The sequence below is a fragment of the Girardinichthys multiradiatus genome, chromosome 9, assembly GCF_021462225.1.
Source record: "Girardinichthys multiradiatus isolate DD_20200921_A chromosome 9, DD_fGirMul_XY1, whole genome shotgun sequence".
NCBI lineage: Eukaryota > Metazoa > Chordata > Actinopteri > Cyprinodontiformes > Goodeidae > Girardinichthys > Girardinichthys multiradiatus.
Window position 1 is genome coordinate 12,775,120 of NC_061802.1, and position 12,114 is coordinate 12,787,233.

The window sequence follows — 12,114 nt, forward strand, 5'->3', positions numbered from 1 at the left end:
TCACACAAGGCTGCTAAAGTTGTTAAATTACATGAGACTTGTCTGTTTCTTTGCATTCTTTCAAGATGTAGAATGTAATACCTGTGTGTTGGTTTAGTATTTGAGTAGCTGTCGAACTGCGTTAAAGGGGATATCGCATGTAAAAAATACAGTAATCACTCAAACAAAACAAATCTTGGACTACATCATCGATCTAAAGACCAGTAACTCAGATGTTTCATTGGATCATAGCTGAGCTCCTAACTATGAAGGGCTCTCCCCGCCTCTGTCCCACCTACTTCTCTTCCTCCACCTTCATGCAGCCAATCAAGCGAACCCTCTGCTGCAGCACAGAGCTATAAAAACCTCACAATCCCACTCAGCAGCACACCACTGAGGAGATTCGAGACAAAGCGCTGATTTGAAAACAAACCAAAGACAACAAAGATGAAGATGCCACAAGTTATCATCCTCCTCCTGACCATCCTGGTCCAGGCAGGGACCGGGTTCCCCACAGACAGAGCCCGTCGGGAGAAGCACGCCTCCTGGGACGACGTGAACGTGGTGGCCCATGGCCTCCTGCAGCTCGGCCAGGGGCTGAAGGAGCACGTGGACAAGACCAAGGCCCAGATGAGAGACGTGAACAGCAGGCTGAAGACCTTCAACAGCACGGTGTCTGAGCTAGATAGGATGCAGGAGGAGCAGGGAGAAGCTTTGATTGCCCAGAGCAAGGAGGCGCAGGGGAGGTACAGGCTTCTTGCTGAACTGGGACAAGAGGTGAAGGTGGAGGTAGGGGAGGTGAAGAGGCAGACAGAGGACATAAAATCCAGGATGGACAGAATGGAGGAGGTGCTGACAGAGCCAGCGCTGGACAGCAACAACAGTGACCATGAGAGGGTTTCTTTCATCCAGGTGAGTTAAAATAATGTTTTGACGTTATAAAAGGAGATTTTTCTTTAAACTCTGCGGCTGTAGCTGGATCTGAACACAATGAATCTGAAAAGCTTTTTCCTTGATCTCCAGAGGCTGATGGTCGCTCAGAACAGACGCATCGATCAGTTGGTGGAGAAAATCAGACAGCAGCAAGACAAACTGGAGAAACAGAGTCTCCACCTGCAAGCCCTGCAGAACAAGGTGAGAGACCTCAAACAACTATACAACTTTGTAACTTTAAATAAACGGGAGAACGATTTTAATCTTTCGGCTCATTGTTTTTTTTCTGAAGGTCACGCAAAACAAAGTGAAAACCCACAGACGAAGAGATGAAGAGATGGCACTGGAAGGCGATGCAGAGCGCAATCAAGCTGAAACAGGTAACATTTCTACAGTTTCAGCTCCTTAAAACAACATTAACCGTGTAAATCTCTCTCTTCCTGTAATATAAACAAATAAAACACCAAGATTTTAAATCTTTTTAGCTATAGACGTTTTTACGAAAGTCAGCTGTTAGTACACGCACAAAAAAAGCTATTCACTGACTGTATAGAGACATAATGAAACTGTTCACCTTTGCACTTTGAGTTGTATGTCTGACTCGCTGGCAGAGTTGTTCAGACACAGTGCAAAGATCAGAAAGAAATCAGGGCAATATGCTTTGCTAGGTTTGCTATGATAAGGATGCTTAAACATATTGACTCTTAAACACTATCTGATTCATCTTATGCTTTTATGGTTTGCAGGTGTGGCCAGAGATTGTCAGGATCTATTTGCACAAGGACATCGAGTCAGCGGCATCTACACAATCCAGCCCGAGAACTCAAAACCCTTCAACGTGCTCTGTGAAATGACTCCAGGTAGGTTTGTTCACTTTATTTCTCAGTCTGATTTCTCTCAATGGATATTTGCAGGAATAAAGAGGGGAAAAAAACTGAAGTGTTTTCCTGCTCTCTCTGTAGGCGGTGGATGGACAATCATCCAGAAACGCCAGGATGGATCTCAAAACTTCAACCAGCTTTGGGAGAGCTACCGAAAAGGCTTTGGCAACCTCAATGGTGAGTTAAAAGCTTCCCTTAAAATTACAGCAATAATACTACAGCATAGAATGTTTCAGCATTAAAAAACGAATTGTAATATTTTTTCTTATTCTATCTCCCAGGGGAGTTCTGGCTCGGTTTGGACCACATCCACTCCCTTTCCAAGCAAGGCGAGTACATCCTGCAGATAGAGCTCTCCAACGAAGTGGGGCAGCGGCAGACAGGTTATTACAGATTCCAAGTTTACGGAGAGGAGAGGATGTTCGCTCTACACCTTCAGCAGGACACTTCGCCTGGGGTTCAGAAGAGAATCGTGTCCACTGGAGCGTCCGGCCTTCCCTTCTCCACAGCTGACAGAGACAACGACCTCGCTGCAGAGATCAACTGCGCTGAGAAGCTCTCAGGTACAAAAACGCACCTCTAGAATCTTAACAGAAGATTTCTCTAAACGACTCACAAATTTGAACTTAAGATTTCGATCTCTTCTTGCAGGAGGTTGGTGGTTTAGCAGCTGCGGAGAATCAAATCTCAACGGCAAGTATCCCAGACGCCACAGGGGACAACAGCCCAGAAGACAGGCCATGTTCGGGACGATCACACAGGGACACCACGGCCCTCTCAGTACCACTCTTCTGAAAATCGCTCCAGTTTCTATGGTGCAATAAGAACCCGAGCAGCACCAACACTAACGTCACTTCAACCCAGAGAATATCTGGGTCTTTAACTACTGATTGAAAAAAACAAAACCTGCAAAGTGCACATTACTGATGTCTTCTGATGCACTGATCATCTGATATTTCTCAGTTGAGAGTCTCAGTTTAAATGTTGAGTCATGTTGACCGGGACATTATTCCCCTCTGTGAGGGCTCGTTTTATTATGTATGTTATGTATTTCCTTTAATTACTTTTTACTTATTTAAGATATTGTTTTTTTACCTTAAATATTTGATTACATTTTAAAATGCTTTTTATTTGTATGAATACAAATGAACCTTTTAAATGGAAAAAAGCTGGCACAGTTATTTTCTGAATCATGAAAAAAGTTAAACAAAGCGAGCACAAAATACAACATTAATCCAATAAAGTAAGCCTTAGATCACAATTCCCATTTAATGCTTATGAGATGTTATTCAAATGATGATGAAAGGTTTAAACTTTTCTTGCAATGTTTCAATGTAAAACTGGTTTTAGTTAAACACCCTACATTACAAGTGAGACACTAGAGACCTTAATTCAGTCTAAACTAAACAGGCTGGAATTCAGAACAGAAATCAGGTAGAAAACAGTGAGAAAGAGGTTATCTGCAGCAGATCAAAAATGCTCAGCTCTGCCAAACAAAAGGTGTATTTATGTAATGTTAAAGAGGAACCAAACCCCAAATCAACTTTTCTTTTGCTGATTAACTGCATAAAATGGGCCTTAATTGAGCAGTTTTTTTAATTTTATGTAAACTTGCTTAATTCTGTAATATTTGTCCTAAAACTGTCCTCTGCGGGTTAAACGTTGGCTCTGTAATTGAATCTTCCTATTGGTTCAAACGGTGCAGCTTGATTCATGCTTACGTCACAGCCCCTGCGTTCGGGTTTAAACCATCTCACTCCATCACGCCCCCGTAGCGGCTTCGGGCATTGCCGAGTCAGCACCCAGAACCACTGGTTCGAACTGATGAGGCTCAGGCCCACTGGGCTCCATAGAGCCTCTCCTAACCTCCGGTGATGTTAGGGGGGTGAAAAATCCTCCACCTCCAAGGATCCATCTGTGGCGAAACTAGCAGCGTCGCTCTGCTCACTCTCCATGTTTCAATGTACCAAATTAAGCTATCTGCCACTTTCCCTCGTCCTCCTGACCACAGCCCTGCTTAATCCCCTTCACTCATACCCACACACTGCCCACTTCGGTGGCATTTTTCAAACTTTGTCTGGGGAGATAAGGTGTGTGAGCAACAAACCCGACTCAGCTACACCAGTTCTGTCAGGAGGAATGGGCCAGAACTCCAGTAGAGTATTGTGAGAAGTTTGTGGAAACAAACCCGAAATGTTTGAGTCATACAGTTTAAAGACAATGTACCAAATACTAATGAAGTGTATGTAAACTTCTGACTCTGAGGAAGGTCTTGCTCATTATCTGAAATTTTGCAAATAAAAAATATTTTAATGCTAACTGACCCCAAACCAGATACGGCTGGTTTGATTTAATGTCAAAAAAAAAAAAAAAAGATTGTGTCTTTCTATACAATGTGAATATCTGAGCTCAAGACATATAAAACACTCGTCTCTCAATCTTTGTCATTTAAATGCTTGTTAAAAAACATAAAATAGGCCATTCTGGAACTGCAAGCATTTATGATAGGGGTCCCCCATGCAAGTCCGGCCTTGCAAAAGATCCTGTTGATGCACTTCCTCTCCTGTCCACTGACTGAGTGATTGCCTCACAAACACGCCAGCAAATACACCACAGCTTCAGTAAACCAGATTTGTTTTTCAGATTTACCACCATAAACAGGAAGAAATGATCAATACTGGTATGAAGGTAGATTAAAAGAAAAGGCCATTTTTGAAACATTACAGTAGTTTCTTCTCTTATCAGTGCCCCCTAGTGTTCAACTTGTAATGAGCTTTGTAAATGGTCTACAAAACACCTGATAAAGAATAATTTGCATTTTAAAGCAGGTAAAAATATCAGCTGATGAGGATAGCAATGAAAATGCATCACTGTTTAGGGCTAAATATTGAAAATATTCCCAGATGATCAAAACCTGGTCTGGTAGACGCTCATTTTATTTGGCCCCTTATTAAAGTTTCTATGAAGATATTATGAGGCATAAAAATAGAAGATATTGGGAAGGTGTGAAGATGTCAGCAGTTTCAATGTGATCAATATGTTAGCTTAAAGTACAAACTGTAACCTCATGAAAATATAAAATAAAGACTACGTTACAAGATCTGAAAAAGATTGTTCACTTCAGTTTATTTATCCAATAACTGAGTACATTTATAACCATGTAATTCAGCAGATGATAACAAGGCGTAAGACTCACACTGGCGTCGAGCCTTTTGACTGATTCCCTGATTTATTTTCAATGTGAGCAGATGCTCCTAAACTCTTACAAGGCATCTCAGTTGTCTCAAACATTATCTTTCAGGTCAGTTTCTTGGCACAAAGGTAAATATAATGTAATGTTCAAAAGGTCCTCAGCAGCAGAGGTAAGGAAAGCTCTTCAGGAAGTTAAAGCGAGCAATCAGGAACAGATCCCATATAACTCCCACTATTTCTAAAAAATTTTTTAAATAACCCAGTAAAAATGAGAAATTTAATGTTTTCCTGGAATAACTGCATAAAATATAAGCTGTGATAGGCAGGAGATAAGAGACAAATATCAAAGCAAAAAACAAGAATGTGTGCAACCAGGAGGGGGGTTAAGAGCTGCTTGTTTGCTCTAAAAGAGTTTCATGTTTGTATTCAGAGGCAGAACAGTACGTTTTCTCAATTAATTCACAGAAATTAGTTGATAAAAATAAATGGCACAAAAAAACAAAAAAATCTCTTCCAAAACAGCGCAAAAATGGTCCACTTACATATTTATGCATTGATAATGACAGTAGACAAAGCAGCATTTTAAACATCAAAATTTACTCCCGTTGATGGATTTCTGCCCAACAAGTTTTGTTTCATTGTTTTGGGAGAACAGGGACCTCTGCTGGTGGCGGAGCTTAATTCAACCGTTCAACATTCACTTGATTGCTGAACGCAACATGAAAGAGAACCGGAGGTCTGTGAATTGAGTCTCTGGAGGCATTATTTTGATGCTGAAAATGCCGGTGAACGACTGTTGATGTGTGATGAGGTTCGGTGTAGATTTCATTCTGCTGATCATAAAATTAAGTACAGTGTTGAAACAGGTTAGGATAAATGCTTAAAAGTGAGAAAAGAGAGGAGGGTAGGAAGGGAAGGTTAGTGCGTGTGGAAAGGCTTATCAGAGGTTCTGCTGGAGGAAGTGCAGCAGACTAATCTCGTAATGCTCTCCGGACTCCGGACACCTGATGCTGTGACGTTCGTTGGGATAAATCTGTAGAAACAGGGGGGGAAAAAACTGTAAAAAGATGTGTTTGATCATCCAGTTTTATTCCACAGAAATTTAGTTTAGTAACCTAAACAAATTCATGAGCCACTCTATCAAGAACAAGCTGATAACTCGTAATGTATGATGTGATTGTCCTTGGACATTTTGGACATAAATACTGGTTGTCTCCACATTAATGGCAACAGTTTTCAAACTCAGATCTTTTAAGTTTTCAGTCAATTCTTTAACCTTTTAAAAGTATAAAATAAAAAGTGTCCTACAAATTTACATCAGATATTTCCTCTGAGGTCAGACTTTCAATAAAAAACTGGCAAAAACCTCATTGGCTGGGTGGATGAACAAATGGATAAATTCATGGACAGAACAATGAACATGGATGGATGAATGTTTCATTTAGACGGGTCAGAGAATCCTGTCTGGACATACAAATATCTTTCCAACATCTTTTTTCTTTTCCTGCAAATATTCTGGCCTGAAAGGCCCCTTCCTCAAATTCAAGACTTTTCCAGCTGACATAGAATCTCTGTTATCATCTGATGTCTTCCAGCCATTTTGTTTTTAAAGCTTTTTCCTGACAAACATACATTATTTCATCAAAGATACCTGAAGGTTGTACGGTTTTCCTGCCCGGATGAGCTGCGACACCAGGAAGTTGGTGTGGAAAAAGTGTACATTCTCGTCTAGAAACCCATGCAGGATCAGCAGTCGGTTGGGCCTGCATTATGCACAGAGATATTCACATTTACAGGCTTGTTTGCATCAGTGGTTACTACTTATAGTGAAACTGATAAAATAAACATCAGCTTTATTTAATTGTCAAGCAACCCTCAAGAAAAGTGAGGAGTGAATAAATAAAGTATTTAGCAGATGTTGGTGTTAAAATCTTTCTATTTGAAGGCTATTCGCCTATGTTTTCATAATGGCTAAATCCATCTCAGTGAGTTTTGGTTATGTTTATTTTCTGAGGGCAGAGACAACTGATTCATGCCAATTATAAATGTAAATACCTGCTTAGTAGGGCTTAAACACCAACAAAAAAATCTATTTTTCTCAAGTAAAAGATTATTATGAAAGCATGAAAAAGGAGCTCTCACTCGTTGGGAAGTTTGTCGACATGCAGGGCGACGGAACATGCTTCATATCCCTTCTGGTTTTTTTCAGGAGTGTCCAGATATCGCTCTGTGTACCCGGTGTCATAGGCCATCCACAACGTCACTGGAGCTCCTGCGATGGCAACCTGATCAACAAACAAAATGACATCTGATCTATCTTCTGGTAGTGAAAGAAATTCAAGTTACACAAAAGTATCTGATAGTACAGACAATCAAAATGAACTAAACCTTTCCAATTTTCTGTTGTAAAATGGCAGGAAATATTCCCAGTGATGACATAAATGGTTCTGTTTACGACCTTAAATATGTCTGGTCTGTGGATGAGGCCCATGAGGGAGAGAAAGCCTCCATACGACCAGCCGTGGATGGCGACGCGACTCAGGTCCACAAACTTATACTTGTCAGCTATGTAGTGCAAACCTTCCACCTGGTCGTCAATTTCAACCTGACCCTGGATGGAAACAGAATTACACATAATGGTCTCATTACAATCTAGTAATTATTTAACACTTAGTATAAAAATATGTATTGGGACAGTGAAATAGATAAAAAACTGGGAAAAGGTGTAAATTGCAAGTAGTTTAAAATGAATGAAAGATTTGACAAATGCACCATCTTGTCCTTTACAGCTCCTTCAAACTTGAGTCCTCGCTGGCATGATCCCCGCCCATCGATAACCAGCACTACGTAACCCAGAGAAGCAAGCGTGCTTAGCCGCAGGTACTTCACTCCTTTATAGGAGTTATTCACTAACTGCACCTGGAAGAACAACAAAGACAGGTTCATTTTTAATGAATATTTCGTTGCATGCACATTTTGCTCCAGTGAAAACGCATGCTTTGGTTATTGGCCTGTGGGCTGTTAATGGTTTATAATCATCGGTTCAGGTTTGCTGTAGCTTCATCATATTGACCACACGGACCCATCTCTAACTAAACACTACAGAATGACTTTGGGCCGTTAATGAAAACAAAATAGACTTGATTTACTTCAGACGTCTTATTCTCCTGCTGTTAGCTAACTATGTCACATCAAACAAAGACCCTTAATGCTTATAAAAGCATTTCTGGTTCTGTTCATTCAGAAGTTAGACATTCTGCTTTATTTATTCATCACAGTACAATTTAAAGTGTTCCTTGGAATCTGCACACTGTTAAAATTGAGGTTTTAAATGAAGACTTTCAATATGATCCCTTAATAATCTGAAATATCCTCTGACTCGGACTGAGGAGGAGAAAACCCTCCAAACCCCATTTAGTGTAGAATATGGTAAAGAAGTGGACAATATGAACAGAGGGATTGACCAACATTGCAACTTTAATAAGGCTTGGGCCGAAAGAGTTAGGACTTGGACTGGAGGGTGATTTAAATTTCAAAATCACTGAAATACAGTTGGAACGTTTAGAGGGTTTATATTTAGCCAACTCTCTTGCCAATTACCGTGGCCTTCAGCCAGAGGACAACAGAAGGCAAAAAAAACCAACAGCATCCTGGACTATTTCAACTTCTCAGCTAAAAGCTTCTAAAGAGAAAGCCAAACAGCCAAGTAGAGAGGAGGCCTCTGCTAAATGGACTGGGTTCACAGGATTACCTCTATTGCTGAAGATCAGGATGCTATTTTATCATGGAGACACCAAACAAAAAGCTGAACGTCCCAAAGAAATATAAAAGTAGTAAACATGTGTTGTGAATTGGCGCTATATAAATAAAACTGAATTGAATTAATCTGACAAGAATTCAAAAGAACAGGGCTGCCCATATCCCCTTGTATTGATTTATGGACTACCATTTGATTGGATTTCATCTCCTTACATTTCACTTTTTCCCCACTGACAAAATATCTAGAAAAGAAAATGGTGGTCTACAAAATTAACACAGATATTTTATCATCCAGACATAAGAAGCAGCTATGATAAACTAATTGTTATTTATGCAAAGGCTCTTTGTGAAATTCTAGTTGAATAGTTTGTTCGACTGTTTCTGTTTGTTTTAAAGCGGAAAGAGATCAAACCTGTGGACCACCGTAGACAAAGACAACAGTGGGATGCTTCCTTCCAGGGACCAGGTTGTTTGGTTTGTACAACATGCCGTAGAGCTCAAAGCCCGACTTCCCTGTGAAGCTAAAGATTTCTGGCGGGGGAGCATCAAACTGGTAGCCTAAAAACAAAATCAAGCAGATATCATTCCCAAATACTAATCCTATGTGATCTCTGAGGTAAATTATCCTGTGAAACGGATATAAGTCAACAATGTTTTAGACATGTAGCTGAACAGAATCCAGTACCGGAAGACTCCATCATGCTCGCCCAGAACTGAGGTTCTTTGTGCAGCCGGTCACTGTCCGAGCCCACCAGCTTGTAGATGTGAACACAGGGAGCAGTGGTCAAACTGCTATAATGGCTGATAAACATATCAAAGGTCTGTGTGGAGAAAGCAAGAAAGGTCAAGATTATTTATCCAGAACATCTCTTAGGAAATCTATAATTAGCCTACACTACAGCGAAATGCAAGCAGCAATATGTTTAACCGTTTAATTCAGCTGAGATCAGAGAGCTCTCTTCTAGAAAATGTCACAAGTACAACATTTAGAGCAAAACCTGGAGAAACCAGCTGCTTCTATTTGCTCTAGAATTGTGAGAAGACTCTGATACTGATATAAGTAGAAGCAACTCCTCAATGTTTCTTCAAATTAAACATTTAATGACTTAAATCACCAGTTAGAATATTCCCTAATGCACACCAGATAATTAGAGGTGTCATTGTTTGTGTGAGACGGTACCTGGCTCACAGAGCAGCTGTGGGAGAATCCGGGTTTGGTAAGTCTGATGATTTCATCCGGCGCCTCATAGCTCACCACATACAGGTGGTGCTCTAGAGGAGAGTCTTTAGTTCCCTGGAAGTAGACCAGCTTTGCCTCCTCGTCCACCCAAATCTGAGGGCTGCAAGAACGCTGCACCAAAATCAGAGAACCAATAAATCTGGAGTTTATTTCTGCTACATCAAAAAGTTTTTTACTTTATTCAAAACCAGGTTTAATTATTATTAGCATACATTTAAAGATTGGAGGCTTATTCTGATTAGAAAATAAGATTTGAAAATGACAAAAGAAAGCAGAAAAGAAGATTTCAGATCAAAACGCCCAGATGATAAAAAGTTTACCCCCCCCCCCCCCCCCAAGTCTAAATAACTTTCAAAGCCCTTGCTCATATTTCACAGGGCTTGAGAGACAAAGAAATTAGTTTGTACAGATAAGTCAGACATCAGTCCATTCAGACACACCGTTTTGTAAAAACATTAAAATGCTTAGCTGTAAATGTTTGAGATGTGAAACAGATGTGTAAGTGGGTGGGGTGAGGCGTCACCTTTGCTCCATGATTGGCCAGCACCTCCCATTCCCCACTGGTCACTGTCACTTCTTCTTTAACTGGACACTTAAAATCATCTGAGGGCAGAGAGGCGCTACTAATGAAATGAGGTCCAAACAACTTAAAAAGTAAATAAAAACATCCAACATGAACAAACGTCTTGTTGTACACAAGTTTATACAGATTTGCATGATTTAAAATGGAGATTACACATTATTATTCTTCAATATGCAGAATCTCACAAGAGTGAGTACACCTCTTACATTTTTGTAAATATTTTATTACATCTTTAAATAGGACAACACTGAAACTATTACATTTTCCCCTAGTTGAAAATGTCCAAACTGTGCCCACAGTGTTAATATTTTCCATGGCCACCATTATTTTCCAGCACTGCCTTGGACATGGAGTTCACTGGAGCTTCACAGGTTCCCACTGGAGGCCTCTTCCACTCCTCCATGACGACATCACGGGGCTGGTGGATGTTAGAGACTTCGTGCTCCTCCACCTTCTCTTTGAGGATGCCCCGCAGCTGCTCAATAGGGTTTAGGTCTGGAGACATGCTTGGCCAGTCCAGCACCTTCACCCTCTGCTTCTTTAGCAAGGCAGTGGTCATCTTGGAGATGTGTTTTGGGTCATTATGTTGGAAAACTGCCCAGCGGCCCAGTCTCCAAAGAGAAAGGATCATGCTCTGATTCAGTATGTCGCAGTACATGTACTACTGTAGCTCCCCACAACCGATAGCAATCATGACGCTCCCACCACCATGCTTGGCTATGGTCAAGAAACACTTGTTTTTGTACTCCTCCCATTTGCCGCCACACACGCTTGACACCATCTGAACCAAATAAGTTAATCTTGGTCTCATCAGACCACAGGACATGGTTGCAGGCAAACTGTTTGCAGGCCTTCTTGTGCATCATCTTTAGAAAGGGCTTCCTTCTTGGACGACAGCCATGCAGACCAATTTGATGCAGTGTGCGAAGCATGATCTGAGCACAGAAAGGCTGACCCCCCACCCTTCTGCAGCAATGCTGGCAGCACTCATGCATGTATTTTTAAAAGTCAGCCTCAGGATGCTGAGCATGTGCACTCAACTTCTTCGGGGGAAACATGGCAAGGCCTTTTCTGAGTGGAACCTATCCTGTTAAACCTCTGTATGGTCTTTGCCACCACTCTGCAGCTCAACTTATAGGCTGGGCCATCTTTATGTACAGCAACGAATTTTGTTCAGATCCTTAGAGAGATCTTTGCCATGAGGTTCCATGTTACTCTTCAAGTCATCAGTATGAGAGCATGAGAGAGGGGTACCTCCACATTTAACACACCTGTTCCCCATCCAGACCTGCGACCTGGTAACACTAACGAGTCACATGACACCAAGAAGAGAAAATGGCTAATTGGCCACAATTTGGACATATTCACATAGAGGTGTACTCACTTTTGTTGCCAGGGGTTTAGACATTAATGGCTGTGTTTTGAGTTATTTTGAGGAGACAGCAAATTTACACAGTTATCTTAGCTGTACACTGACTACTCTACATTCTATCAAAGTTTCATGTGTTCAGCGTTGCCCAATGAAAAAATATAATAAAAAAGTGAGG

The 12,114-nt window shown here is 40.9% G+C and overlaps 2 protein-coding genes across 3 annotated transcripts in view; one reads left to right on the forward strand and one right to left on the reverse strand.

The window, feature by feature from the left end:
• The first annotated feature begins 352 nt into the window (after window positions 1-352).
• LOC124873687 (angiopoietin-related protein 4-like) lies at window positions 353-4,116 on the forward strand. Its single transcript, XM_047374542.1, has 7 exons — window positions 353-891; window positions 1,003-1,113; window positions 1,205-1,292; window positions 1,659-1,772; window positions 1,875-1,970; window positions 2,075-2,356; window positions 2,445-4,116. The coding sequence occupies exons 1-7, from the start codon at window positions 427-429 to the stop codon at window positions 2,615-2,617; spliced, it is 1,329 nt and encodes a 442-aa protein (XP_047230498.1). The 5' UTR covers window positions 353-426; the 3' UTR covers window positions 2,618-4,116.
• A 779-nt stretch (window positions 4,117-4,895) lies between these two features.
• LOC124873682 (dipeptidyl peptidase 9-like) overlaps window positions 4,896-12,114 on the reverse strand; it is a 29,929-nt gene continuing 22,710 nt past the window's right edge. For both annotated transcript variants that reach the window (XM_047374529.1, XM_047374530.1), the window contains exons 13-21: window positions 10,508-10,587; window positions 9,925-10,095; window positions 9,430-9,565; window positions 9,157-9,302; window positions 7,758-7,904; window positions 7,444-7,596; window positions 7,128-7,270; window positions 6,637-6,748; window positions 4,896-6,018 (exon numbers count right to left, since the gene is read on the reverse strand). In XM_047374529.1, coding sequence (XP_047230485.1) covers window positions 5,926-6,018; window positions 6,637-6,748; window positions 7,128-7,270; window positions 7,444-7,596; window positions 7,758-7,904; window positions 9,157-9,302; window positions 9,430-9,565; window positions 9,925-10,095; window positions 10,508-10,587 — 1,181 coding nt within the window. In that variant the 3' untranslated portion in view covers window positions 4,896-5,925. The remainder of the gene's footprint in view (window positions 6,019-6,636; window positions 6,749-7,127; window positions 7,271-7,443; window positions 7,597-7,757; window positions 7,905-9,156; window positions 9,303-9,429; window positions 9,566-9,924; window positions 10,096-10,507; window positions 10,588-12,114) is intronic.